The 27,471-nt window shown below is 47.2% G+C and overlaps 3 protein-coding genes across 4 annotated transcripts; 2 read left to right on the top strand and 1 right to left on the bottom strand.

Annotated features, from left to right (window-relative positions):
- The first annotated feature begins 4,877 nt into the window (after positions 1 to 4,877).
- LOC123078162 (hydroxyproline O-arabinosyltransferase 3) lies at positions 4,878 to 13,765 on the top strand. 2 transcript variants are annotated; one of them, XM_044500566.1, is made up of 8 exons: positions 4,885 to 5,497; positions 5,977 to 6,044; positions 6,373 to 6,574; positions 6,739 to 6,836; positions 6,936 to 7,005; positions 7,113 to 7,184; positions 7,382 to 7,495; positions 13,409 to 13,765. In XM_044500566.1, exons 1-8 carry the CDS (start codon positions 5,045 to 5,047, stop codon positions 13,472 to 13,474), a joined length of 1,143 nt encoding a protein of 380 aa, XP_044356501.1. In that variant the 5' UTR covers positions 4,885 to 5,044; the 3' UTR covers positions 13,475 to 13,765. The 2 variants fall into 2 exon arrangements, with proteins under 2 accessions (XP_044356500.1, XP_044356501.1); XM_044500565.1 differs by having other exon boundaries at positions 4,878 to 5,497; positions 6,739 to 7,005.
- A 3,790-nt stretch (positions 13,766 to 17,555) lies between these two features.
- LOC123078161 (early nodulin-like protein 1) lies at positions 17,556 to 18,701 on the top strand. The gene is made up of 2 exons (XM_044500563.1): positions 17,556 to 18,004; positions 18,136 to 18,701. Exons 1-2 carry the CDS (start codon positions 17,788 to 17,790, stop codon positions 18,531 to 18,533), a joined length of 615 nt encoding a protein of 204 aa, XP_044356498.1. The 5' UTR covers positions 17,556 to 17,787; the 3' UTR covers positions 18,534 to 18,701.
- A 228-nt stretch (positions 18,702 to 18,929) lies between these two features.
- On the bottom strand, positions 18,930 to 22,152 carry LOC123078160 (uncharacterized). The gene is made up of 7 exons (XM_044500562.1): positions 21,548 to 22,152; positions 21,287 to 21,340; positions 20,974 to 21,183; positions 19,927 to 20,066; positions 19,732 to 19,829; positions 19,284 to 19,408; positions 18,930 to 19,201 (listed from the first exon to the last, which is right to left on the bottom strand). The coding sequence occupies exons 1-7, from the start codon at positions 22,055 to 22,057 to the stop codon at positions 19,049 to 19,051; spliced, it is 1,290 nt and encodes a 429-aa protein (XP_044356497.1). The 5' UTR covers positions 22,058 to 22,152; the 3' UTR covers positions 18,930 to 19,048.
- Positions 22,153 to 27,471: the final 5,319 nt, after the last annotated feature.

Raw genomic sequence — 27,471 nt, 5'->3', positions numbered from 1 at the left:
CCCTCCACCCTCATGGGCCCCTCGTGGCTCCCCTTACCGACTTCTTTCGCCTATATATATCCATATACCCTAAAAACATGGGGGAACAGAATATATCGGGAGTTCCGCCGCTGCAAGCCTCTGTAGCCATCAAAAACCAATCGGGACCCTGTTCCGGCACCCTGCCGGAGGGGGGGATCCCTCACCGGTGGCCATCTTCATCATCCCGGCGCTCCCCATGATGAGGAGGGGGTAGTTCACCCTCGGGGATGAGGGTATGTACCAATAGCTATGTGTTTGATCTCTCTCTCTCTCTCTCTCTTGTGTTCTTGAGGTGATACGATCTTGATGTATCGCGAGCTTTGCTATTATAGTTGGATCTTATGATGTTTCTCCCCCTCTACTCTCTTGTAATGGATTGAGTTTTCCCTTTGAAGTTATCTTATCGGATTGAGTCTTTAAAGATTTGAGAACACTTGATGTATGTCTTGCCGTGCTTATCTGTGGTGACAATGGGATATTCACGTGATTCACTTGATGTATGTTTTGGTGATCAACTTGCGGGTTCCGCCCATGAACCTATGCATAGGGGTTGGCACATGTTTTCGTCTTGACTCTCCGGTAGAAACTTTGGGGCACTCTTTGAAGTACTTTGTGTTGGTTTGAATAGATGAATCTGAGATTGTGTGATGCATATCGTATAATCATACCCACGGATACTTGAGGTGACATTGGAGTATCTAGGTGACATTAGGGTTTTGGTTGATTTGTGTCTTAAGGTGTTATTCTAGTAGGAACTCTATGATAGATCGAACGGAAAGAATAGCTTTGTGTTATTTTACTACGGACTCTTGAATAGATCGATCCGAAAGAATAACTTTGAGGTGGTTTCGTACCCTACCATAATCTCTTTGTTTGTTCTCCGCTATTAGTGACTTTGGAGTGACTCTTTGTTGCATGTTGAGGGATAGTTATATGATCCAATTATGTTATTATTGTTGAGAGAACTTGCACTAGTGAAAGTATGAACCCTAGGCCTTGTTTCCTAGCATTGCAATACCGTTTGTGCTCACTTTTATCATTAGTTACCTTGCTGTTTTTATATTTTCAGATTACAAAAACCTATATCTACCATCCATATTGCACTTGTATCACCATCTCTTCGCCGAACTAGTGCACTTATATAATTTACCATTGTATTGGGTGTGTTGGGGACACAAGAGACTCTTTGTTATTTGGTTGCAGGGTTGTTTGAGAGAGACCATCTTCATCCTACGCCTCCCATGGATTGATAAACCTTAGGTCATCCACTTGAGGGAAATTTGCTACTGTCCTACAAACCTCTACACTTGGAGGCCCAACAACGTCTACAAGAAGAAGGTTGCGTAGTAGACATCAACCGTCCATGCATTTAACTCAAGTTTCATTTGCCTAAGAGCATCTACATCGAACTTGGCAAATCCGCCCCCCTATACGCCCGCGGGTGCGTTCGCGGACAGCGCCGGGCAACCCCTCATTTGGGCTACCGCACATCCACACATCTCAAATACGAAAATCATCCCAATTCAACAGTTCGAAACAAATAGGACAAAACAAAACAAACCATACTTCAACAATGCGGAAATGCCAAAATGAAATCAATGTCCGACCGTGTCGGATCACTCGTCGGGCGCCATCCATGCCGCCTGCTCCTCCGCTATTCTTGCGTCCTGCCCCTCCACTATTCTTGCGTCCTGCCCTCCTGCTCTGCCATGTTGCCTTTGCCGTCTTTTGTTTCTTTTCTTGCTCGGATTGAGATTTGATGTTGTCCCAACTTCAAATGAAGGGCAAGTTGGATCCCCCAATTCTTAGTCCATTTGGGTTGGATCTTGATTATCATTGATCATGTCCGACATGATCAACTCCTAAATGATCATTGTTTGCAAGTATTCATCATGTCCGAAATGAACTAGAGGTCTATTGAAAACATTGAACATGGCATATGCAAATTTGATCGGATAGGAGCAACTAAAACATACCGAGTTTTGCCGTGTCATTTCATCGAACAAGTCATGGGAAGCCCGGGCACCGCCGGTGCCCGTACTTCTCCACGCCCGAACGAGATGCGGCGAGTGACAGACGTCCACTGGCGGCATCTTTGTGGGCGTAAAGCTCTAGTAGTGCTCCAACCGGCCGTTAGATCCTCTTTATGTCCTAACCTAATTCGACGACGCAACCCTTGTCAACGGTGGGATGGATGGGGTGCGGGGTTCTGGGCGCAGGGGGAGGACAGTTGCTCGTCCATGTACGCATATGCTCCCTGCGCCGCCACCGCTTCCCTTTCTCGCAGCCCCTGCCGCCGGTTCCTTCGGGAGATGTCCTCCGGCTTGCATGATAAAGCCAAGGACGGGACGCCGAAGGATGATACTCTCCAACGTATCTATAATTTTTTGATTGTTCCATGCTATTATATTATCAATCTTGGATGCTTTATATGCATTTATATGCTAGTTTATATCATTTTTGGGACTAACCTATTAACCTAGTGCCCAGTGCCAGTTGTTTCTTTTTTGCTTGTTTTTGGCTGTTCAAAAAATCAATATCAAACGAAGTCCAAACGAAAAAAAATCTTTGGATTAATTTTTCTGGACCAAAAGGGACCCTCGAAGCTTCGGGAGGAGACCAGACGAGATACGAGAGAGCCACAAGCTCAAGGGGCGCACCTCAAACACTTTTATAAATTCGACCTAATTTCACTTCTATAAATTCCCAAATATTCCCAAACCAACATAGAGCCACCTCAAACACTTTTTCCGCCGCTGCAAGCTTCTGTTCTTGCGTGAACCCATCTGGAGGCTTTTTCCGGTACTCTGCCGGAAGGGGAATCGATCACGGAGGGCTTCTACATCGTCCTTGTTGCCTTCCGATGATGCATGAATAGTTCAGCACAGACCTACGGGTCCATAGCTAGTAGCTAGATGGCTTCTTCTCTCTCTTTGATATTCAATACCATGTTCTCCTCGATGTTCTTGGAGTTCTATCCGATGTAATCTTCTTTCGCAGTGTGTTTATTGGGATCCGATGAATTGTGGGTTTATGATCTGAATATTCATGCGAAGTAATTGAGTATTTTCTTAACTTTATTATGCATGATTGTTATAGTTTTGTATTTCTCTCCGATCTACCCGTTTGGTTTGGCTAACTAGATTGATTTATCTTCAGTGGGAGAGGTGCTTTCTGATGGGTTCAATCTGGCGGTGCTATATATCCAATGACAGAAGGGGATAAGACACATATTTGTATTGTTGCCATTAAGGGTAAAACGATGGGGGTTATTCATATTGATTGGGTTTACTTTGTGTACATAATGTCATCTTATTTAAGGCGTTACTCCTTTTTATGAACTTAATACCATAGATGCATGCTGGATAGCGGTCGATTGGTGGAGTAATAGTAGTAGATGTAGGCAGGAGTCGGTCTACTTGTCTCGAACGTGATGCCTATATACATGATCATTGCCTTGGATATCGTCATAACTATGCTTTTTGTATCAATTGTTCAACAGTAATTTGTTGTCCCACAGTGAAAACTATGGTCCCCGGGGTCAACCTTAATCAATTATAAAAACTAAATTCCTTTGTTGCAATTTTTTATTTTGTCTTCAATTTATTCATCTACCTATACAAGATTTGATGCTTGCAAGTAACGAGTTTAAGGGGATTGACAACCCTCTTGCCCGCATTGGGTACAAGTATTTGCTTTTGTGTGCGCAGCTGCTGTTCACGAGGCTTTGCGTGATTCTCCTATTGGTTCAATAAACCTTGGTTCTTACTGAGGGAAATAATTATCTCTACTGTACTGCATCTCCCTTCTCTTTGGGGGAAAATCCCAACGCAGCTCACAAGTAGCAAATGATGAGGTGGACGCAACCTCTGTCGCGACAGTCATGGACGGGCTGGAGGACATCTAGGGCGGTGGGTCGGGACCGACGGTGAGGATGGGGAGCAAGGGTGGCGGACGGTGAGGGCTCGGACGCGGGAAAGGTTGGATGGAGGCAGGAGGAGGCGAAAGAGTTTGATGGATTTGATGCAATTTATGGTGGGGTAGACCTGTCGGGTCCGACGTGGCGGACGTGCCCAGACGCGCCCGGGCATTCCCTTACCTGCCCTATGTTTGGGCTGAATATGAGTGGTTCCGGCCAGCCTAACGTTTGAGGCTCGTCCGAGATGCCCGTTGTATTGTTTTTTTTTATCGGTCAATGACCGACCCGTCCGTCCGGATGTTTGAGTTGCCGGCTGTAGATGCTCTAAACAGTGTCCGCTACTTTGAGTGCAAAATATGCTAGTAGTACTAACTTTTTTGAAAGACTTGTTTAGAGATGTTTTCCATAGCAAAAAGAAGTGCACCTTTGTAAAAAATCAGCAATAATTAACATAAATACTAAAAGAAATTTTATAATAAATCAACGACAATTAATATGAATTAGAGGGAGAGTAATGAAAATCGATCCATTTGCTTGCGTAAATTCTGATGAGCAGTAGCATGCCTTCCGATGAACGAGACAAGCAACGGGCCCACGTAGAGCAATATTCCCCTCGTCGATCGCTGTAGAAGGTACATGTGACCCCTCAAAAAAAATGTAGAAGGTACATGTGGGCCCACATCTGCAGTTGGGGTCAAGTCAACCCGCCGCGCGGAGAGCGCACATACACAGTTGACGCAGCGCACAGACGACGTTTTCCCCTTCTCCACCCGCGCACACGTTCCTCCTCGTCACCGACCTCATGGCCCCACCTTCGACAGACACGGTGGGTCCACCTGACAGTGGGGTTTGACATGACATCCAGAACACCCCCGCTTCTCGCTGGGCGGCGCATCAATTACGGCGATGCCATTTGTTCTTTCTTAATTTGTTATTCCCGAGAATGGCTACCTCGCTTCCCTCGCAAGTCCCGACCGAGCACTTTCTTTCTTTTCCATCCTTCTCCGCTTCTCCCTCCCGTCCCCGATCGATCCCAAAAGGCAAAACCCCTACCCACTGATTCCAAACCCACCGAGCGGCGAGAGAAAGAATCTCCAGAGAGCGATGCACGCGCCGGCGAGGAAGGCCGCGGGCGGAGGGGGCCGCGGCCCGGTTGCGTCGGCGCTGCTGCTGCTGGCGGTCGGGGTGTTCGCCTTCCTGATCTCGTACAGCGTGCTCGCCATGGTGCTCCGAGGCGGCGGCAACGGAGGAGGAGGAACTACGGGGGTCGGGACGGGAGCGAGGGACCCGGTGGTGCGGATGCCAGAGTGGATGCGGGCGGCGGGCGGCGCGAGGGGCCAGAGGCGGCCGTTCCACGTGGCGCTCACGGCCACGGACGCCCCGTACAGCAGGTGGCAGTGCCGGGTGATGTACTTCTGGTACAAGCGGATGCAGGCGCGGCCGGAGGGCGCCGACATGGGCGGCTTCACCCGCGTGCTGCACTCGGGGAAGCCCGACGGCCTCATGGACGAGATCCCCACATTCGTCGTCAGCCCCCTCCCCGCCGGCAAGGACCGTGTAAGTACGCCACGACTGACTGTTTTTTTGGTCTCCTCCTCGCTCTCTGTTTCGGTTTGTTTGTTTGTCTGTCTGTTTGCTGTGCAACGTGGGGCGTTGTGGGGGCTACGTGTGCAGATGGGCAATGTCTTTGGAATTTTAAGACGAGATAAAACGAAAATCGGTGCTTCGGCTCCAACTTGCAGCTGCAAAATCAAGTGATTATTATTTCATTAACAAGTCTCTGTTAGGTTGCTGTTAAAGGTCATGAATTTCGCATGTCTAATTTTGTCTGCACTTGTGAATACCTTTATGCCGTAACTCGCCACCCGCTCTCTGACCAAGTCCTGCTTTCTTGCCTTCCCTTGAGCACTGTATTTGCCCTGTCAGTTTGAACTTTATTTCCTTCGTTCATGTACACCCAGTTACAGTTACTGGGGGAAGCAACATCAGTTTTGAAATGCTCCGTCGGTTTGATTATGATACTGTCTGCATTGCAGGGCTATATCGTCCTAAACAGGCCATGGGCATTTGTACAATGGCTGCAGCAGGCAAAGATTGAAGAAGAGTAAGTAAAGACTGCTGTGCCCTTTGGTTTCGATACTATCAGTATGGTTTTAACTTTTAATCTTCCACAAGGTACTTTATGATTTGACATCCAGACATCCATGATTAACCAAAAATAAGCGAAACAAGAAAAGATGTTGCTGGTGTTTGGATGTAAGATGGGACAGATATTTAGGCACACTCATGCCTACTCCCTCTGTAAAGAAATATAAGAGCGTTTAGATCACTAAAGTAAAGTAGTACATAACATGGATCTCTCTCTCTCTCTCTCTCTCTCTCTCTCTCCCTCCATGTGTTTATAACTGTTCTGTTCTGCTTGAATGTCACAGGTACATACTGATGGCAGAACCAGATCATATATTTGTGAAACCTTTACCAAATTTAGCTTTTGACAATGATCCAGCAGCATTCCCCTTCTTTTACATCACACCATCCGAACATGAAAAAATTATCAGGAAATACTATCCTGAAGAAAGGGGTCCAATCACAAATGTTGACCCTATCGGGAATTCCCCTGTAATAATTAAGAAGGTAATTCACTGTTGTTAACTTGGCGCTCTATAGACTGCAGTCTCATGGATGAATGAAGCTCCATTCCATTTATTTGGTGTTGCATGATTTGTGTTTCAGTTACCGTTTTGGTTAGTCATTTTACTGAATCTAACTTAATCTCTCGTTATATGAGGAAAGAATAGACACTGCTTGAGAAGATTGCTCCCACATGGATGAATGTATCACTACAAATGAAAGAGGATCAAGAGACTGATAAGGCTTTTGGATGGGTTTTGGAAATGTCAGAATTATCTTTTGTTGTGTGTGATTTGATAAATGCATTTTCTCATTGTTACGTTGTTATTAATCCAGTTTTTTGTTATTTTTCTTTGGCTTCTAGGTATGCATATGCTGTTGCCAGTGCATTGCATGGGGTTCAACATATCCTTCGTAAAGATTTCATGATCCAGGTGCTGAAGCTGTTTCTGATTTTCTGACGACAATATACTTGCGCACTAAAAGCGACGTGCTTGATTGACATGATTAGAGCTATTACTGACACCCCTTAAAAATGCAGCCACCATTTGATAAGAAGCTCGACAATACATTTATTATCCACTTCACCTATGGATGTGACTATACACTCAAGGTATTTATTGGGGCCTACTATTCATAAGTTCGATTCTTTTTTATAGATCTCATATTCATATGAAATGAATATGACTGAGGGTAGAAAGTAAAGGCCCCGTTATTTTCTCTCTATTATGTTACTAAACATAAGGCTATTCGGTCGGTCTTCTGGCCATACCACAAGGTATTTGACAATATCCTGGCAAACAATTTCAGGGCGTACTGACATATGGAAAAATTGGTGAGTGGAGATTTGACAAGAGATCATACCAAGATAGGCCACCACCAAGAAATCTTACATTGCCCCCTCCAGGAGTGCCAGAAAGCGTGGTACGTTTAGCAGCGAATAAATTGGAAAATTACGCGACAAGTTTATTATGATTTTTAAGATATGGAGTTATTGTTTATGTGTTAAACGTTTACAAAAAAATAAGTAGAGTTTCATATTATTGCATTCATCTTCTATTTGATTTGAATAAGTTTAGGTAACAGATTAATACAGTGAAGGAATTTTATTTACTGCTGCTGTTTTACTACATGCTATGATGATTAGCTTAATACGAGTTGGTAACTGTGTGTTAGCCATATAATTTTCCTATATCAAGCCGAAAATGTTTCTAAGACTGGGATTTGGAACTTTTAAAAGTGACCACTGAAACTGGCGTAATTTGATTAGTTGAGATGAATATGATTGCTAGCTGTTGGATAAACAGCAACTGCATTCACAGGAGGGCCAAAGGCCAATACATATACATGTGTATGGTAAAGTGCAAGAGACCCCTTATACAATGGGGATAAACCGAAAAGGGCTATACACATCTAACACCCCCCCTCAAACTCATGGTGGATCGACAACACTGAGTTTGGAGAGAAGAAAACTATGTTGCGCTCGAGTCTGTGCCTTCGTGAAGAAGTCCGCCAACTGTAACTCAGAGGGCACATAGTGAAGAGCAAGAGTCTGATCCTGCACAGCAGCACGCACAAAGTGGGCATCCACACCGATGTGCTTGGTGAGCTCATGCTTCACCGGGTCACGCGCGATACTGATAGCACCAGTACTGTCTAACAATAAGGGAGTCGAGGTAGTAGCAGACACACCAAAATCCTCAAGTAGCCACCGTAACCAGATCACCTCAGCCGTCAGCATAGCCATGGCTCGCAACTCAGCCTCTGTACTCGAGCGAGAAACTGCAGTCTGTTTCTTTGTCTTCCAGGCAATAAGAGAGCCACCAAGAAAGACACAATAAGCAGACAGTGAGCGTCGATCAGAGGGATCACTAGCCCAGGTAGCATCAGAGTAGGCCTGGAGCTCAAGAGAGCTGGAGCGGGGAAAGAAAAGGCGCTGAGAGATCGTGCCACGAACATATCGTAGAACACGGAGGAGATGACTATAGTGGACAGAGGTGGGGGCTTAAACGAACTGACTCAGAATGTGGACAGGATAGGAGATGTCAGGACGCGTAACAGCAAGATAGACAAGACTGCCAACAAGGTGACGATAGCGAGTGGGATTAGGAAGAGGGTCACCATCAGAGGCACGAAGCTGAACGTTGAGCTCCATGGGAGTCACAACTGTGCGCTCATCACCTAGAGCAGCGCGAGCAAGAAGATCCTGAATATATTTTTCTTGGGAGATGTAGAAGCCATCAGAGGTGGAGGAGATCTCAATCCCAAGAAAATAGTGAAGTGGACCAAGATCAGTCATGAGAAACTGGTCGAGAAGGCGAGCCTTAACAAAGGCAATGTAATCAGAGTTGTCACCAGTGATGACCATGTCATCAACATAGAGAAGGAGAAGAGTCCGACCACGAGGAGACGTGTGAACAAACAATGCGGGATCATGATCACTGGGCAAGAAACCATCGGCAGTCACTACAGAGGCGAAGCGCTCAAACCAGGCGCGAGGGGCCTGTTTGAGACCATAGAGGGAGCGGCGAAGCCTACAGACCATACCATCAGGAGCATAGTACCCCGGTGGTGGCTGCATATAAACCTCCTCACGCAACTCGCCATTGAGAAAAGCATTCTGAACATCAAGTTGAGAGATAGACCACTGACGAACAGAGGCCACAGCAAGAAGAGTGCGGACAGTGGTCATGTGGGCCACAGGAGCGAATGTCTCATCATAATCGCGCCCCTGCTCCTGCTGAAAACCACGGGCCACAAGACGAGCTTTGTAGCGCTCAAGAGAACCATCGGAGCGAGTCTTAATCTTGTAGACCCACTTGCAGGTGATGGGACGGACACCAGAAGGAAGGGGAACCAGATCCCATGTGCCAGAGCGCTCAAGAGCAGCAAGCTCTTCGGCCATCGCAAGCTGCCACTCAGGCTGAGTCATGGCAGTTCGATAGGAAGTGGGCTCAGCAATAACAGAGAGACCGTACCGATCAGGGGAGTAGCGATCAGGCGGGGGGCGAGGCCGAGCACGGAGGTTGTGAACCGGGGGAGGCGTGAGAGGAGGTGCACCAGAGGTGGAAGGCTCGTCAGAGGAGACATCCTCAATATGAGATCGACGAGTATAGTGGAGAGGAAACGGTGAGAGAGGGCTACGGACTGGAGATGATGGTGAAGAGGTGGAGGAGGAGGATGGAGAAGGCGGGGTCGGTGGTGAATGAGAAGGAAAGAGAGGTGCCGGAGGAAGAGGTGACACATGAGGCACATAGCAGGGTGTATCGGGAAGGAGAAGGAAAGAAAGGTCGTCCACAGAGAAACTCGAGGAAGAAGAACGTGGGTAGTAAGAACGAGACTCGTCAAAAGTCACATCACGCGAGATGCGCAAGCGACGACCCACAGGATCCCAACATCGATAGCCCTTGTGCTCATCACTGTAGCCAAGGAAAACACACTCAACCGACTGAGCAGTCAGTTTGGTGCGTTCTCGGGGGGCAAGAAGAACATAGCACACGCATCCAAACATACGAAGAGCCGAGTAGTCAGGAGAGCGACCAGTGAGGTACTCCATAGGAATACCACCCTGCAGAGCAGTCGATGGCTGAATGTTGATGAGATAGGTGGATGCGGAAATAGCCTCAGCCCAAAAATGGGGTGGAAGGGAAGCAACAATCATCAGCGCACGAGCCGTCTCAAGCAAATGACGATGCTTTCGTTCGGCAACGCCATTCTGAGCATGAGCACCAGGACAAGAGAACTGGGCAAGAGTACCCTATTCCGGGAGAAAACCACGCAACAGCTGAGAGATATACTCTCCAGCGGAGTCAGCACGAAAAGTACGAATGGGCGTGGCAAACTGGGTGTGAACCATGGCAGCAAAACGTTTGTATATAGGGAGAACCTCGCTATGAGATTTCATGAAGTAGAGCCAAGTGTAGCGAGAGAAATCATCAATAAACAAAACATAGTACCGATGACCACCTTTCGAATCAAAGGGAGCGGGACCCCAGACATCAGAATGAACTAAGTCAAAAGGACGCTGAGATACAGACTCACTAGTAGGATAAGGTAACTGAGTCTGTTTGCCAAGTCTGCAACCATTACAATGTAAGGAGACATCTCCAGATACAGACCCTAAGAGGCCCTGACGAACTAAAGAAGACAAGCGAGAGCCACAGATGTGACCAAGGCGATGATGCCACTGCTGGAAGGACGCAGACGAAGAGGCAGCAAGAGCATGAGAGCTGGCAGAAGTGGTGGCAGCGGAAGGAACACAAAGCCAGTCAACCTCCCAAAGGCCCTCTGACTCACGGTGCCGAGGGCCAGCACCAACCAAAGCCTTGGTGCGATGATCCTGAACGGAGCAAGAGTCGGTATCAAGAATGACACGACAACCAGAATCAGTAAGTTGGGCAGCGGAAAAAAGATTCATGGTAAGGCGAGGAACATGTGAAACACTCGGAACAGAAAAAGATGGAGTGGAAAGAATACCACGACTAGCAACAGGAAGAGATGTGCCATCGGCAGTAAGAACATTAACAGGTGAATCAAGTGGTCGAAGAGAAGATAAAGCAGAAGAATCAGAAGACATATGAAAAGAAGCTCCAGAATCCAGAACCCACGAGGATGTACCTGACTGAGTAGGCTCCGACGGGGGCGGAGTGGTGGTGGCTGTCACAGCGGCAACAGAACCCGTCGAGGAAGAACCAGATGAAGCTAACATGTGCTTGAAACGCATAATATCCTGGTCAGTGAGTGACGAAGTCGAGGAAGGCGCACGAGTCCCACTGGAAGAAGAGCGCTTCAGGTCTCTTCGCTTCTTGTGACAATCTGACTCTGGGTGACCTGGCCGGTTGCAGTAGCCACAGAAAGTGTGCGAGCGCGACCGACCCTCTCCTGAAGGAGGGTGACCCGCCCCCCCTGGAGGTGTGGGCAGGAGCGGTGGAGCAGAAGACACAGGAGCTCGGGAAGCAAGAACAGTAGGAACCACAAGCAGACCAGCAGAACGGAGACGTGTCTCCTCAGCACGAAGCTCTGCAAGCACCTCCGAAATAGGGACACGACCACGAGCAAGCAAGTGAGCACGGCGAGGCTCAAACTCAGACCGGAGGCGAGATAAGAACTCATGAACCCTCTGAAACTCCAAGTCAGACCTTGTAGTCTGGCAACAACGGCAAGTGCCACAAACAACTGTCCGCAGTGAATCAAGCTGACGCCAGATGGCAGAGCACTGTGAGTAGAACTCATCAACTGACGAGTCACCCTGCTGAAGAGCATGCTCCTGACGCACTACAGAGAGTTATAGAGCATCACCAGAGGCTGATAGCGCTGACAAAGATAAGACCACATCGCTGCAACAGTGCCGAGGCCCATGAACTCCGAAGCAAACTGAGGGAGGACACTCGTAGTGAGAACAGCAGCAGCACGAGCATCATCATTGCACCACTGAGTGTAAGCATACAGATCATCCCGGTAGACAGAAAGAGCATCGGAATATGCAGATACCTGCTGATCGTAGGCAGCAACGGCAGCAGCATCAAGAGTCTTGGCTGCATCCCGATCAGCCTGAGAAGCCTCAGCAGCAAGCACCGGTGGTACTGGCGGAACAGGAGCCACCGGAGCAACAGGGCAGGGCGGACAGGGTACCTCGCCAGAGAGAACTCCCCACAGCAGAAGACCGCGCATGTGAATACGCATGAAGCCCGCAAACTCGGCATAGTTGGTGCCATCGAAAATCACCGAGCACCGAGGAACAGCGGCATAGCCCGAAGAGGACATGAGGTAGTCACTCTTCTCTTCTTCTTATCCTTTTTTTTTTGAAGTCAACGGACTCCTGAACTGTATCCGGAGCGAGGGGGCCCGAACAGTATTCGGACCGAGATCGGGATTGAGCCCGAAGCGGGATAGAGCGGGGGGGGGGGGGGGGGGGGGGCGCTCGCGGCCAGAGCGCTCGAGGCAGCAGCGCTCGAGCGAGGAGCCCCGAATCAGGAACGAGCCTGGCTCGCTCGCTGCTGAAGCGCTCGAGGAAGCAGCTTCAGCGGAACTGGCGGCAAGAGCCGGTTGGACCATGAACGACGCGGGCCGGCCGGACTAGGGGCAACGGCGGCCGGGCGTTGAGGAGCCCGGGACGGCGCCGCTCGCGGCTGGACAGAGCAGGGCACGGCTGCAGAGCGGGGAAGAGGCAGGCCCGGGACGGCGCCGACTGGACAGAGCAGCTCAAGGCGGCGACCGGGCAGCAGCTCAAGACGGCCGGATGCGCGGCGAGGAGAGCCGGACCTGGTAGTGGATGGATCGAGGAAGGAGCTAGCACGGAGTTGCAGCGTGCGGGAGAGAGGGGAACCTAACATCTGATACCATGTTGGATAAAAGCAACTGCATTCACAGGAAGGCCAAAGGCCAATACATATACATGTGTATGGTAAAGTGCAAGAGACCCCTTATACAATGGGGATAAACCGAAAAGGGCTATACACATCTAACACTAGCATGGTAAGTCTTGGCATACATCAGCTGTGCTTGGGATCGGAAGCTGGAATGCTCTGCGATGTTTTCTATTTAAGCGCTTCTTTCAAGAACAGCGAACCCTTGCGTTGATGTCCCTGACACTTTGAATGAAAGTTTCTTGCATCACCACTGTTATCTATGGACTGAAAAAGTGTGTGCATTTTCATCCAGTGGTCAATGGATGGTTTTGAAGTCATTGCTTCTTGATAATGCTGGTTCTCAATAAAAGTCATTAATCATGTTGAATTTAACAAGGATCTTTATTCCTTTTTAATATCAGGGTAGTATTTGTATCTACAAAATTTGACCACTATCCTTCTGTGATTGCCTGATCTATTCTCCTTGCAGGTTACACTGGTAAAAAGGGTCAATGAAGCTACCGCAAACCTTCCTAGGTGGGATGATGGATTATAATCTATGTGGACGTCAAATATCCGGGCCCCTTAGGGGTATACATCAGAAATACAGAAGTAGATAATTTTTCTTTCATACTTAGGGCCCTGCTAGGAACACGGGAATTTCCTGATTCCTGCAGGAACTAACTCTTTCCAGTGAATTATCTGAGATCCAAACAGAACCTTTACAGAAAAAAAGAACATAGCAGCCCAGTTTGTTTTCCATTTACGGTTATCTTGTAAATTTTTCTGACTGGTAAGATTGAAATAGTCATATGCGAGCACAGTTGTGCTTGCACCCCTTTGGCAATGCGCTATGGAGTATATGCACTTTGCCAGTTTGATTATAGATTTGTTTGATTAGAATAAACAACCGTTCGGTTCAACTATGCCATCTCACTGACAAAAACAGTTTCATCTACGGAACAGAATCCATGGCGATGTACTGGTGTCTGAAATTTAGTGCTGTTGGCATATCACGGTGACTTTCCTTCTCTATGTTAGAAGATCCGTTCCATCTGGAAGGAACGCAAAAGGCGTTTCATGTTCAGCTTGTGCATTTCAGTGCCGTCATCTGAGCGAAGTCATGCCAAGAACAAGAACCTCATGCTACCAGAGAGACACATCGGACAACCTACACAAACAGTATCAACAACTGGAGGCAAAGCATCTAGTACTGTTGTACTTCAAATGATCCAGCAGGACCAACAGTCCAACACCACCTACACCTACCAGTGTCCCAAGGATGAGCATGGTACTTGCATTGTCACGTTCAAACGAGGTCTATGGCGGTGACATGTAGCGCTGCTGCGTTTTTTTTCTTGTGCGCTTAGGGATGTATTCCCCCAAACTAGCAAATTAGCTCCCTGTGGCCTCCACCCTCCATCACTTCCATTTTCCTCCTCCCTAACCTCGTCTGAGCTTCACCCTTCTCCCACCCCTCTACCACCCGTGTTCGACCTTGCCGTCTCTCCACCTGTAGTGCGACACTGTGCCCTAACTCCGTCCACCGCATTCGGCATAGCATCACCACTGGAATTTCTGAGTTTGCCGAGTACTAGAAAAACTCGGCGAAAGATGTTTTACACTCGACATATTGTTTGTCGAGTATAGTTCTCGCCTAAGGGTACTCGGCCTGAACCCTATCGGCAAAGCTGGCTTTGTCGAGCACCAGAACACGGGAACTTGGCAAAGACTTCGCCGAGCACTAAACAGGGGACACGGCAAAAAAAGGGACTTGACGGGCCGGACGAAGACGGCGGCTGCCACGTGGCAGACGACTTTGTCAAGTACTGTACACAGGTACTTGGCGAATCTGAAAGCCCAGGAGCGAGGCACGTCGCCTCAAATATTTGCCGAGTTTTGCTCGACAAATCTCGGCAAACCCTATCTTTGCTGAGTACTGTTTTGTCGAGTGGGCCCACCCGGTGATATCATGTCCAGGCAAGCCCTGGCTGCCAATGTTTGCCGAGATCCATGTCCTTACACTTGGCAAAGTTCGGACCATGCTACCAGAGGACACGTGGCTTCTTCGCCGAGCTTTGTTCTCGGCAATTTCATTTTACCGAGTGGTGTACTCGGCAAAGATGAAGTCATATGTTATGTTTTATTTGTTTCCGCATCAGCCCTACAGCAAAAGACATACAAACAGAAAAAAATTGTCCGCAGACAGTACCAATTATAGGCAATGCACAAGAATCATAACAAGTTCAATGTTCTTCATCAAATTAACCAAAGTAGCATAACAAGTTCCAAGTGTTCATCAAACTAATTAAGCATCATAACAAGTCTAAAGTTCTTCATCAAACTAACTAAAGCATCATTACAAGTCTCAAATAGTCACTAAAACCTCAATGTGACCAATTTGTGTTACATGGACCACACAAGCATCAAACTAAGAAAGATCACAGGTAGGACAAAGAGGTTCTTCATCCACCTCCACTCGATCTGATTTCTCCCAACTTGGAGCAAATACGTGGAGTAAGCATGCTCGGCATTCTCTCTAGTATCATACCCTTTGTAGCAATTGTCTTTGTAACGATTGGCTTGTTCATGGCATGCTTTCCATGAATCATAGACTCTTGGATGTCTACCTGAGTACACCACATACCACCTCATCTACAGAAGGGAGAATACCAAAATTTGAACACGTAACAAAGTATTAGAAAAACGCATGCATGGAGACATATATAAGCAATATAAGGCTTCACGATTCATATACCAAAAGCATCAAAAGTTGTCATCCGAGTCCACATCATCATCTACATAAGTACATGATCGTGAATTACTACATTAAGAAACACTTCGGATCTTCTTTGATCCGCAGGTCCATACACCACCATGAGGAACCACCTAAGGCCGTTGCTCCTGTGTGTCACCTGGGCCCCCACAAAAAATTCGCCCTTCTCAAACTGTAACAGTTCCAAAGAAAGATTGTTGACACCTAGTAATATCCCCCTGGATGTCCATGGGCTGGCACCCACTCCCATTAAAATTTTGTGTTCCCTCCTAACGCTTCAAGTTCCCTATTAGAAACCGACCCTCTGATCGTTTCTTGTAATGCCACGAAGTCAAGTTTTTCCTCGTGCATAAATTCCCGCAACTGATTTCTACGATCGAGCTGCCCGAACCTTCTAATGTTCCATATGATCTCTCTCATTGATCAGGGAATCTAGGTTCCAGGCCCATTTTCATTCTATTTCCGACCACCTCTCCCACGATCACGGCCATGCGACACACCTTGGCATGCACGATCAGACGCGGGAATGGAGCCGGCCTCCTCTCTGCCCTGGCTCGCTTCCGTCGATCTCATTTCTCTAGCTTTCAACTTCGTGGCTCGCGTCCGGACCAACACCCGATTGGCCTCGCTAGCCGGCACCGCGTCTTGCAACAATTCATGTGCATGGAAACTTTCGACTTTCTCCAAGGGATCACCCTAGCTTGTCAAATCTTAACTCCGAAGGCCTCATGCAATTATCAAATTCAGAGAGAATCACTACATTTTTACTCGCACGCCATGGGGACTCCTCCTAAACGCGATATCTGCCTCTCTGAGAAGTGAATTCAACAACGAACGTGTTACCCCCCCCCCCCAACGAACAGGAGAGAAGCCCCTTAGGGTTACCCCATGCAGGATGAAGGGCACTCGAGATCGTTTGGATGTGGAAGGTATGGCAATGAAGTACTTTTTCAGCTACTACCATCCACTTCTCATGAGCTTCCTCTTCGCAATCATCCAGAACTAGCGACGTGGCCTCCTCAGGTATCTTCAGTTTTCCTAAAGCCTTCGCTAATTTTGCCCTAGCCGCCCTAGGCGACAAAGGCCCGTCCTCCGTTCCTCGACCAGAGGATGTCGCCATAGACCGATCAGTCTCCGTGTTGCCCCACAAATGAGATCGACGGGCGCCGCCACAAAGTCCACCCTCAAAACCCTGGGGTCTCCTGGTTTTTCAAAGGAAAAACTATTGACTTTCATCCACATGCAGCATGACCTGCCGTAGGCCACCCACTATACATGGCCACGGGATACCCGGCCCGGCCGACCCGACCAGACCCTGCCCAGTCTTGCCCACAGGCCGGGCCTAGGCCTGAGATCTAGGCCCGATGGCTGGGTCGGGCCGAGCTTAGGCTTGTAATATTTGTGTTTTAGGGAGGGGCCCGACCCAAGGCCCAACAGGCTTTTTCATTGTTGGGTCGGGCCTGGGCCTAATATCTAGGCCCGATGGCCGGGCCGGGTCCAGGCCTAGGTTTTCTGCTACAGGAGAAAACCAGGTAGACATATGGCCAGGTATACCACCCACTCGTAGCATAGGAGTCCTACGCGTCTACGGAAGACACAGTATACATACGGAAAAACGTACACACGTTCCCCGACCCGAGGAGAAAAGATTCAAACGATAGCCAACCGAACCGTTTGAACATACTCCCCGTCTTCAAATCAAATCGAATCAAGAGCGCGCGCGGCTCCATCAAAGGTAATCAGCGGAAATTAAACCGCCTCGTCACCTCCACATCCCACGTCCCCCTCCTTGATTAAGCACGTCCGTGGCACGCCCGCCCACCTCCCCCACGAAGCAGCGAGCGGAATTCAAAGCGTGGTCAAACCTCCATCATCAAAGGGAAGTTAACCGGCCTCCCTTGGCCTTCCCCTATAAAACCACACGCCTGGAGCGCGCGCCTGCGCTTCACATACACAGCCGCGCACGCCATTCCATTCCAGGCCGGAGCAACGAGAGAGAGCAGCAGCCTACGGCCGCGGGCGTCCCTTCCGCCTTCCTCCGCGTCCTGCTGCACAGCCGCCGGGCCGCTGAATCCGAGGTCGTCGAGCGGGCCATGGCGGCGCTGATGATCGGTTCCTCCTCCAAGCCTGTGCTCCTCCTCCCCGTGCTGGCCTTCGTCCTTGCATTCGTCGCCATCCCTGCGCTCACGACGCCGGCGCAGGGGCTCGTGTTCCACGTCGGTGGCCCGCGCGGGTGGCGCGTCCCGGACGCCAACACCAGCTATGGCTGGTGGGCCATGAACAACCGCTTCCACGTCGCCGACGAGCTCTGTGAGTCATCCACCCATCTCATCATTTCTTCCATTTCCCTTACCATGTCACCAACGGCGTGCGTACTTGTGTTGTGTGTGATCCATCGCGTGATCGTGTGTCCTGCAACTTAGATCTTCTTTTGATTCCAGACTTCAAGTACGAGAACGACTCGGTGCTCCTCGTCTCCCGCGAGGAGTTCGACGCCTGCAACGCCACGGACCCCCTGTCCAGGTTCGCCGACGGCAGCACCACGGTGCGTCTCGATAGGCCGGGCTTCTTCTGCTTCATCAGCGGTGAGCCGGGGCACTGCGAGGAGGGCCAGAGGCTCATCGTGCGCGTCATGGTGCACCCGGCCGAGCCTGCGCCTGCGCCTGGTCCGGCCGCCTATGCGCCGGGCCAAGGCGGAGACGGGTCTGGGTCTGGCGGCGGGCACGGTGGGTCTTCACCGGGCACGTCGTCTGGTGCCGCTGCGGTTGCTGCCGGCGGCGTCGCTCTCGCTGCAGCGATGGCCGCTCTTTGTGTCGGTCTCGTCTTGCTGCTTCAGTGATCAGTTTGCTCTTCTAGTAGATAGTCAGGTTTTATTATTGAGGTTTAATCAATTCCTTCTCTATTAGAGTTCATCCGGTGGTACTAGTGATTCGTGATATGGTACTATTATCATAATTAGTTTGGTTATCCTGTGTAATGACAATATTGTTTGGCTTTCTTCGATCCCTATGACTGTATTTGGATTATATCTACTACTACTAGTATTCCTTGAATCTTATGCTAGTGCGATACTGTGATCCGTGGTAACTTTTCGAGTTTACATCAATGGTTACAAGTTGTTCGGTGAACATAACTGAAAAGACTAAAAAACGATACGAGTTTACATTTGTCGTGATTGGTTTTGACTGCACAAGTCGAGAAAGATGCAAACTGCCATATCAAACATGTGAGAACGGCACCAGAATTTAGTCCCATTTCATAAATGCTTGAAAACGTCCAGGGTACTATATGTACAAGTTGTTGCACATCCATGTCTCAGTTAGTGAAATATATACACTGATCGGTCAAGAGTGTCTACCATGGCTCAGAATTTTTGGTCCAGTAACTTGCGGCAGGTTTGTGGCTGTCCCAGCCATCCTCTGCTAAAATTAGGTTTACTCGTGCCGTGAGAGTGTTCACTGCGTCGTCCTCCAACATCTCCAGTGGATTGGTCCGGGGCTGTCCAACCTGCAAGGAATAGATGTAGAGTGGCATTTAGAGGCGGTGTAGTATTTACAATGGCTGAATGCAATATTTGAAGATGAAATACCATGGCATTTTGGTACGACGTTAAGTACTGCAGGCAATCTTTGTAGTAGCCACAGTGGTACAGAAGGGCAGCATAGTCCCTAAGCTCACAGGGATTGTGATTCAGTAGGATCAATCTCTCGCAAGCTGCCATCAAGATGCATGGTACGAATGAACCTGGTCAGTGACTGCTAGAAAATGCAGATTTGGAGAAACCAGGACTTAATACAGTGGAAAAGAAAGGCAATGGCCTATCTGTTTCCAAAATTCTTGATGGGGAACAAGGAATGTACAGGTGTGGACAGTTTGGATATATCTTGAATAAGAAACAGAAGAATCAAAGGCACTATTGTGAATTATCAATGAGGTGACTTGTCCTAATCATTTTAACACAAGATCCACGAGTTCCACCACGTCGTCCTTGCATACACCTCCAAATTAACAAGAAACTAAACGGAAAAGTGTTGTACCTGCCAAAGCACGACGCATATCACCAAAGCGCACATTAGTCCATACTCCACGCATCAACCTATGTTGAGCAGATTTAGCAGCAGCCATCTCTATGGCACTGTAAAAATAAAATCACGTCACTCCAGTGTCATAATTCGTATCATGTATGATGACAATAGCAATTGTATGCTGACCAGGTTATACACAAAACAAACCTTATATTGCCATGTGACCTTGCTTGACTGCCGCCTACATTACCAGGGCCATGGTGGTTTGCAGCAACAGCATTCAAAAATAAGCTACTTGACTGGTTAGACTGGAACGGCCAAAACATACCCTTCAGAGTTTGTAAAATCTGGAAAACAGATTTATCAAAGTAAGCTCAAATGTCATTGCATTCAACAGATGTCAACTTTTGGAGCCTTCTAAAATCACCATTAAAAGAAGAAAACAAAAGCATGATAGCTAACATTAGGAGAAGAAGCAAACTATCTTAAGAGAAAAGCAACCATGCAACGCCCAGAGCAAGCTATTCAGGGTTGGGATACAGTTCCAGATCAAAGTCCAGTTAAGATATTATTCAGAAAAATACCCAATTAAGAGGTCACACCTAAATTTCTGGTTCTGGGTATACAAATCGGGTGTAAAATCCAGAATCATCAGGTGAAAACCATGTAATGTTACCTGGTTTGGGGGATACGTAATAACTTTGCGAGTGTAACTGAACTGTAGGGTCTCAAACATGAGCGGGTGAAACAAAAGACCCTAAGGAAAATAAATTACTTACAGTTGTATTTTATAATGTGTATGAAGCTAAGAAAGCAATAAGTGGTGAAAACTGAAAAGGCCTGCCAAAACTCTAGTTTATTTTTTCAACAGAAGACTTGTATACGGATAAGTATGGAACAGAACCAAATAATCTGTTTAGGCTAGTCCGGAATGTCGTGAGAATGAATTGTCTAAAGTTACGAAACACCTTTGACAGTATTTGCATATAAAAGTTGCCAAGGGATTGAACTCAAGTCTCGTTCTGAAACCCGAAACCAATATGGTAGCCATTTTGCTGCTAGTGAAGAAGCTGATGAAAATATCTCCATTCAGCAAACCAGAGCCAGTTAAGATTTCTCAATTGCAGGATGCTTCCCCAAAAACATTAAATGAGTATTTAGCAAATGCTCAAAGTTATTCTTGCCTGATACTTCCACAGCTTAAAATGACGTTTGAAAATGGAACATCTGGAATGAAGATCAAAATAAGCTCACCTCAACCAAAAGTGACTTTGCTGTCATAATATTTGGTTCATCACAAAACTTGCTTCTTCGTTTGTCATAGCCCCTAGGGAGGCCATTGAGATCATGTGGAAAGGAGATCTCCTCATCGAAGTCTAGTAAGCCATATAACCGTAGTGTCTTTAGCAACTCTGAATATATCAACGAAAGCATTAGAGCTGATCCTGATCGGCATGTCAAAGTCTGCCAATTGTAGACAACAAAAACAACATTAGAATGGATAGACCACATACATGGCAATCACGTGAGCTCACATACAAAGCAGAGAAGCTAGGGTCAATCATACCGAGTGAAGATACATAGCCCGAGCATCTGATGCTACGTTTGTTCTTCGAAAGCCCTGAATGAAAAATTGCAACATGGTCACATGCTAGCACATCAATTGATGGTACAACTGATAGATGGAACACACGATTTGGCATAATTTAATGAAGGGCTTGAAATTGCATATTCAGAGTCTCAAATAGATACCAAAATGTGACCATGGCATTCATGCCGATTTATCCCAAAATGTAACATGATCGCATCAACTTGACTGTCAAATTACCTTGTGGACGTAGAGGTAGCGGTCGAGATGGTCGAAGAAGACCTCGGGCGGCGCTCCAGAGGGCGGGAGGAATCCCGCGGCGAGGAACCCGGTGGAAAGGTCGTCAAGGCGAGCAATGAAGGCGTCGACGGGGAGCGGCACGGAGGAGTGGGAGACGAGCGAGTCGTCCTCGGCCGCGATACAGAGCGCGGCCCGCGCGAGATCGGCGCCGCGGCTGATGGCGATGCTGGTCTCCGCGTTGAGTCTCGTGAGCCTCCCGATCTGCGTCGCGAACCCCTCCCTCGCCGCCCTAGCGTGATCGGTGACGACCCCCGCGGCGTCGAGCGAGTCGTGCAGCACCATACGAGGTAGGAGCCCTCCGCCGCTGTCATCCGCGTCGCCGGAGTTGGCACAGGCCCGGATAGTGTACGGAGGTCTCCCCCGTCGCCTGCATACAGTTGAGGGGGAGGAGGAGAAGCCGTGGTGGCGGCCGAGACCGGAGGGGGGAGCACACACCGCCGCGCAACTCATGGCGCACGGGGCGGTGAGCTACGGGAGCTACTCAGGGGCAGCGTGAGGCGACGACTACGGGAAAGAAATATCTCGGCCTTTCACCTGCTTCTCTCGGCCGGCTAATCCACCACAATTTGCAATTTCAGAATCCAATTTTACGGAGAAAAGGCCAAATTTGGATGTGAAAAACGCGAACTTAAACAAAAATGGTTTAGAGCAGCTCTATGACACCCTCCCTAAAACGCAGCAACATATAATACGAAAGGCTTATGAGGCAAAGCGGAAATATAAAGCAGCTATAAGGCCAACACCAACGCACCACGGCAAACGATATGGATTTTATTTGGTTTTTGTTCGTTTGCGTCGGTAAAACGAGCACGGCCGTCCGTTTGCGGTCACTCATCCGTCGATGCGCTCATCCGACCGCCGCATTTTAAATGTTTGTCCTCATTATGAACTTAAATTTAAACAGAAAAGACACTACAAATAATTAAAGTGGATATGTATGTGGCAACCGAAATCTTTTTTGCAAAACTGCCACACCAGCTGGGAGACGTTGGATCACGATCACATGATCGAAGTGGTATGCAGAAAAAAAACAGCGAATAGATCGAACCCCACCCTCATGAGAAAACCAATATTGCTTCCGTCTCTGCCCCGACCTCGCTCCGATCCCCATCCCAGGCGCCGGCGAGCTCGCGCGCCACCATGGTCGCTCCCCCACTAGCGCGCCACCGCCGTCAGAGGCTCCTACTTCCGCCTCCCCGCGCCGCCCACACTCCCCCCTTTCCCTTCTCACACCAGGCCATTGCGCGTCGCCCCCTCTACCTCCTGCGTGCTGCCGTGAGCCAACCACGCGTCGGCGACTAGCCAGCCGACGCGGACTCTGTCCGGTGTCCGTCGTGGACTGGCCCATGGATAGAATGGGCGCGGCCGACGGTGTTGCTCCTGCTGCTGGTGGTGGTAACCGTGCCGACAAGGCTCTGCCGAACCGATTTGGTGGGTGGTCAGTCAGTCCCCTCGGCCATCTGAAAGCTCTATTTCATCTAACGTTTCTCCACATTGCTCACCTTGTTCTGTATGGATTATGTTTACTTGTGGCAGTTGCGAACATTTGTGAACTACTTACCCAAGCAGTACTGATTTCTTAGATCTGAAACTTACCAAGTTAGCTGATCTGTACAGTTGCCTACCTATTCTACTACCATGTTTGGCCAGGATGACAGTGAAGGCGTAATCCTGGTCAAGATATCTGATAGCTTCGACATGGAGATTTATCCTCGGCTCAAGGACATCATCAAGGTGAGCCAAATTGATTGCATTTCATAAGCTAAACATTTTCAGTGCCTCAGACAAGTTTCTGGTAAGTAATTAGTTATGTAGAGTGTTATGAATGAGGAAATGGAGAAGGTCAAGGGGTTCCCGGTGGACAACAACGTGCCCTACACAGAGAGGCTGGAAATTTTACGAATATTATGAACACCAAGACCTACAGCTTAGTGCAGCCGACGGGAGGCTTGTGCAGACCTACAACCAGAAGCCAGTGTTGTCTATACCCGAGCACAAATTCTACAAGCTATAATGACCATTTATGCTTCCTCACATTTCCATCAACATGCTGAAATTCATATATTTCTTGACACACCCTAATCCTGATTGAAACATGTGCATATGTCTACTTATTATGATGTAGGGATTGAACTAATTTGAGATCGATATCGACGTGCACCAGTTCAATTACATATCGTGAAAGGGCTTCGAGACCTTCCGAGAGCAGCACAAACATGGCACCATTGATCTTGATCTAACCATTCAGGTACTTAAGTTTCCTTCTGTTCTTGGCCTTGGCACCACTTGGCATGAGGAGTATTTTGTTCAGAGGAAGTCTAATGTCTGAACCTTATGCATCTCGGTAACTTACACTATGTCAGCTTGGTCACTTCTAGGGTGTCAGCATGACTTGCTAACCTGTTTAACTCATTCTATTTTTCAGCATAGTAACTTCAATTGTTTCTACCTGATAATTCATATTGATTTAGCCTTATAAATTATATCATGCCAGCATTTTAACTCGAACCACTTTGAATACTTTTTTTTACTTTAACAGATAACTTACACAACTCGAGCTGATAAGTCAAGTTATAATAAGTCAGCCTGATAACTTGTGATGTATCAAAATGTTTAATTCTAACTGGTTTCAACACTCATGTTTTACTTTGACTTGATGACTTATGCAACTTGAACCTGATAATTTATAGTATGTCAGCCTGAATAAATTCTAGTGTGTCAACATGATAAGAACCACTTTGTTAGCCTATTTAACTCATTCTATTTTCTCAACATGGTAACTTGAACAATTTCTAACTGATAGTTCATATTGTTTTAGCCTGATAAATTATACCGCGTCAGCATATTTGCGATCTGCTTTCAACATTTTTTTTACTTTCAAACCGATTAATTATGCAAATTAAGCCTGATAAATTATACCGTGTCAGCATATTTAATTCGATCTGCTTTCAACATTCTTTTACTTTCAACCCGATTAATTATGCAAACTGAGCCTGATAACTTAATATGCAGGCTTGATAACTATGAAGTGTCACCATGTTTAACTCACACTTTGTTAGCATGTTTAACTCATTCTATTTTTTTGCATGGTAACTTCATTTTTAGCATGATAATTTATGACATGTCAGCGTAATAACTTGTATTTGTTTCGGCCTATAACTTGTATTGTTTCAACCAGATAAACCACATTTCTCTTTATCTTATCAGACGACGGGGAGCCTCATGAACCGGGGCTTCTCCAGCTGCCGGATGGCCATCCCCCAATGTTCTTTTGTTCCTGTCGTAGTCACCTACTCCGAGTCACTCAACCTTAGGGCAGCCATCGGCGCCACCAAGCTCGCCAGCACGCTCGTCTAGCTCGACGGCACCGTGGTGCTCACCTTCTACATAGGTGTGGCCTTCAGCTTCCTCCAGGTCGCCATCGTCGTCCTCGACGTGTAGCGCAACCTCGCCGGCTGGACCATCTCCAGCAGGTTCCAGATCCTCACTTTCCTCTACTCCATAATAAACCAACCAACCATCATGCTTCTGAATTGCTTGCTACAGTATGCACAACATGGCTTGCCGCTGATCGGCTTTGATTGATTTTGCCTAAATTCAGGGTGTGGTCGCGTCCGACATGTCCTTTATGATGCTGACATAGTGCACCGACCGAGGACCTAGCCTGGTCAATGGGCAACTCTGACCGCACTAACCAGGTCAGCTACATCATGCTTGTGCTAAGATTCATCAATCCATGTAGTTGTACATTTATGGAATTAGTGAATTAAAAAACAATATCCTGGAAGACCCAAAACTTATGGGGTCAACCCGTAGATAACTCATTCCACCCTAGTGATTATTCAACATATGAACACTAAAAAAGTTATTATTGCAAGGAGTTTTTTTACACGATGGCATGAGGCGCTGCTAAGTTACCTGGGCCTAGTAACTTTTGACCGGGAGATAAAATTTGTTGGAACACACCCCGTAATTCCTGCGAAAATAGCATGGTAATTTCGCACCGCATGGCTGGTAAGTTAAAATACCCCATGCCCTGTTAACTTCAACTCGGGGAAAAATATTTGAAACATACACCGATAACTCATGCCTAAATAGCATGGTAATTTAACACACCACAGACATGATAACTTCAGTGTCTAGTGCATGGAGAGAAGATTTGGAAACCTTTTTTTTGCCTTCCATAACTTTAGTGTAAACAACATGATAATTTACATAATGCAGGCATGATAACTTAGGTATAAACAACACGGTAAGTTTGACACCTGGTGGAGCAATGTTGTTGAAAAAACATACTCCTGTAACTTATGTGTAAATAGCATGGTAATATACGCACCGTAGGCATGATAACTTAAGTTCAAAACACTACGGTAACTTTTGACCCGAGGAATTTTTTTCTTGAAACATACAAAAGTAATTGTTTTTGTTGAAAAAGCTTTTGAAAAACATACCCTGATAACTTATATAAAAATAGCATGGTAATATACGAACCACATACTTGATAACTTACGCACCGCAGTAACTCTGTCCAAGGAGGGGAACAAGTTGTTGAAAAACATACTCCCGGTAACTTATGTGAAAATAACACGGTAATGTATGAACCGCATACCCGTTAACATACATACAAACAACACGATAACTTTAAACAATGGGAAAGAAGTTGCTGAAAATATACTCTGAGTAGTTTTTTTGAAAACAACATGGTAGTATTCAAACCACATGCCTCATAACTTAGGTATAAATACCACGGTAAATTTGGAAAAGTTCTTGAAAAACATACCCCTAATAACTTAGGTATAAACAATGGTAACTTTGACCAAGGGGGAGAAAAGGTTATTGAAAAATGAAATATACCCCCGGTAATTTATGTGAAAATAACACGGTAATAAATGAAACCGCATACCCGATAACTTACAAACACCGTGGTAACATTGACCAAAGGGAAAATATTAAAAAAAATACCCTCGGTAACTTATGTGAAAATAGCACGGTAATATATGAACACATATCTGATAACTTATGTACGATATCGCCTTAAATTTGATCAAGGGAGAAAAAAGTTGTTAAAAATACCCCTCAGTAATTTCTATGTAAATAGCATGGTAATATACGACCCACATAGTTGATAACTTACGCAGAAACACTGTGGTAATATGCATCTGAAAGAAGGGTATGGGACGACCAGTTTTGTGAACCATGTGAACCGGTGTGAAACATGCAGAAAATATGATAGAACTGGGGTGCATAGTCTTAAAACTCAGAAAAGTGAGGCTGCCGTTTTGGATTTTTCAGTTAATGATTTTTTTGTGCAATCTCGTCTCAATAAGATTCAACTAGAATGTAAGTTTAGTAGAATCAGCAAAGGGAGCTAGCCTAACTGGTTGTTGTGGTTTCATTTAGTATGGGAGGTGGGTTTGATCCCCTTGTAAGTCCTATTTTTGCCTATTTTTAACTGCTAATTGTGTGTGTGCAGCAGCCCAGAAAACTGGGGAGAGCCCGCAACCTCATGTGAAGAGGAAAAATAAATCAGGAGGAGCCAGAAAAATCGGGAGAAAATCGGATCGAAGGAGGGGGTTCGTTCGGGACATGGTGGGATCGAAGGGAAAGGGTCGTGTGGTACTTTTTGCAATCTGCCACACGGTTGACAGTTATCACAATCCTTAAAATTAAAAACGATACATATTACATTAGCTTAAAAAGTCCACAAAAGTCAGGCCATCGCCGCCATGCTGGTCGTCTTCAGTCGCCGATGTCCTCGTCATCATCATCCATGGTGAGGTCAATGTACGGCGGTGGCTGCCAAAGATGGGCTGGCGACCTCGCTGGTGGCTGCCAATGAAGGGCAGGCAGCGCCTCAGGTGGTT

The sequence above is a fragment of the Triticum aestivum genome, chromosome 3D (assembly GCF_018294505.1).
Source record: "Triticum aestivum cultivar Chinese Spring chromosome 3D, IWGSC CS RefSeq v2.1, whole genome shotgun sequence".
Lineage (NCBI taxonomy): Eukaryota > Viridiplantae > Streptophyta > Magnoliopsida > Poales > Poaceae > Triticum > Triticum aestivum.
Note: the sequence above shows the minus strand (reverse complement) of the source record. Positions and strands in the feature narration are given on the sequence as shown.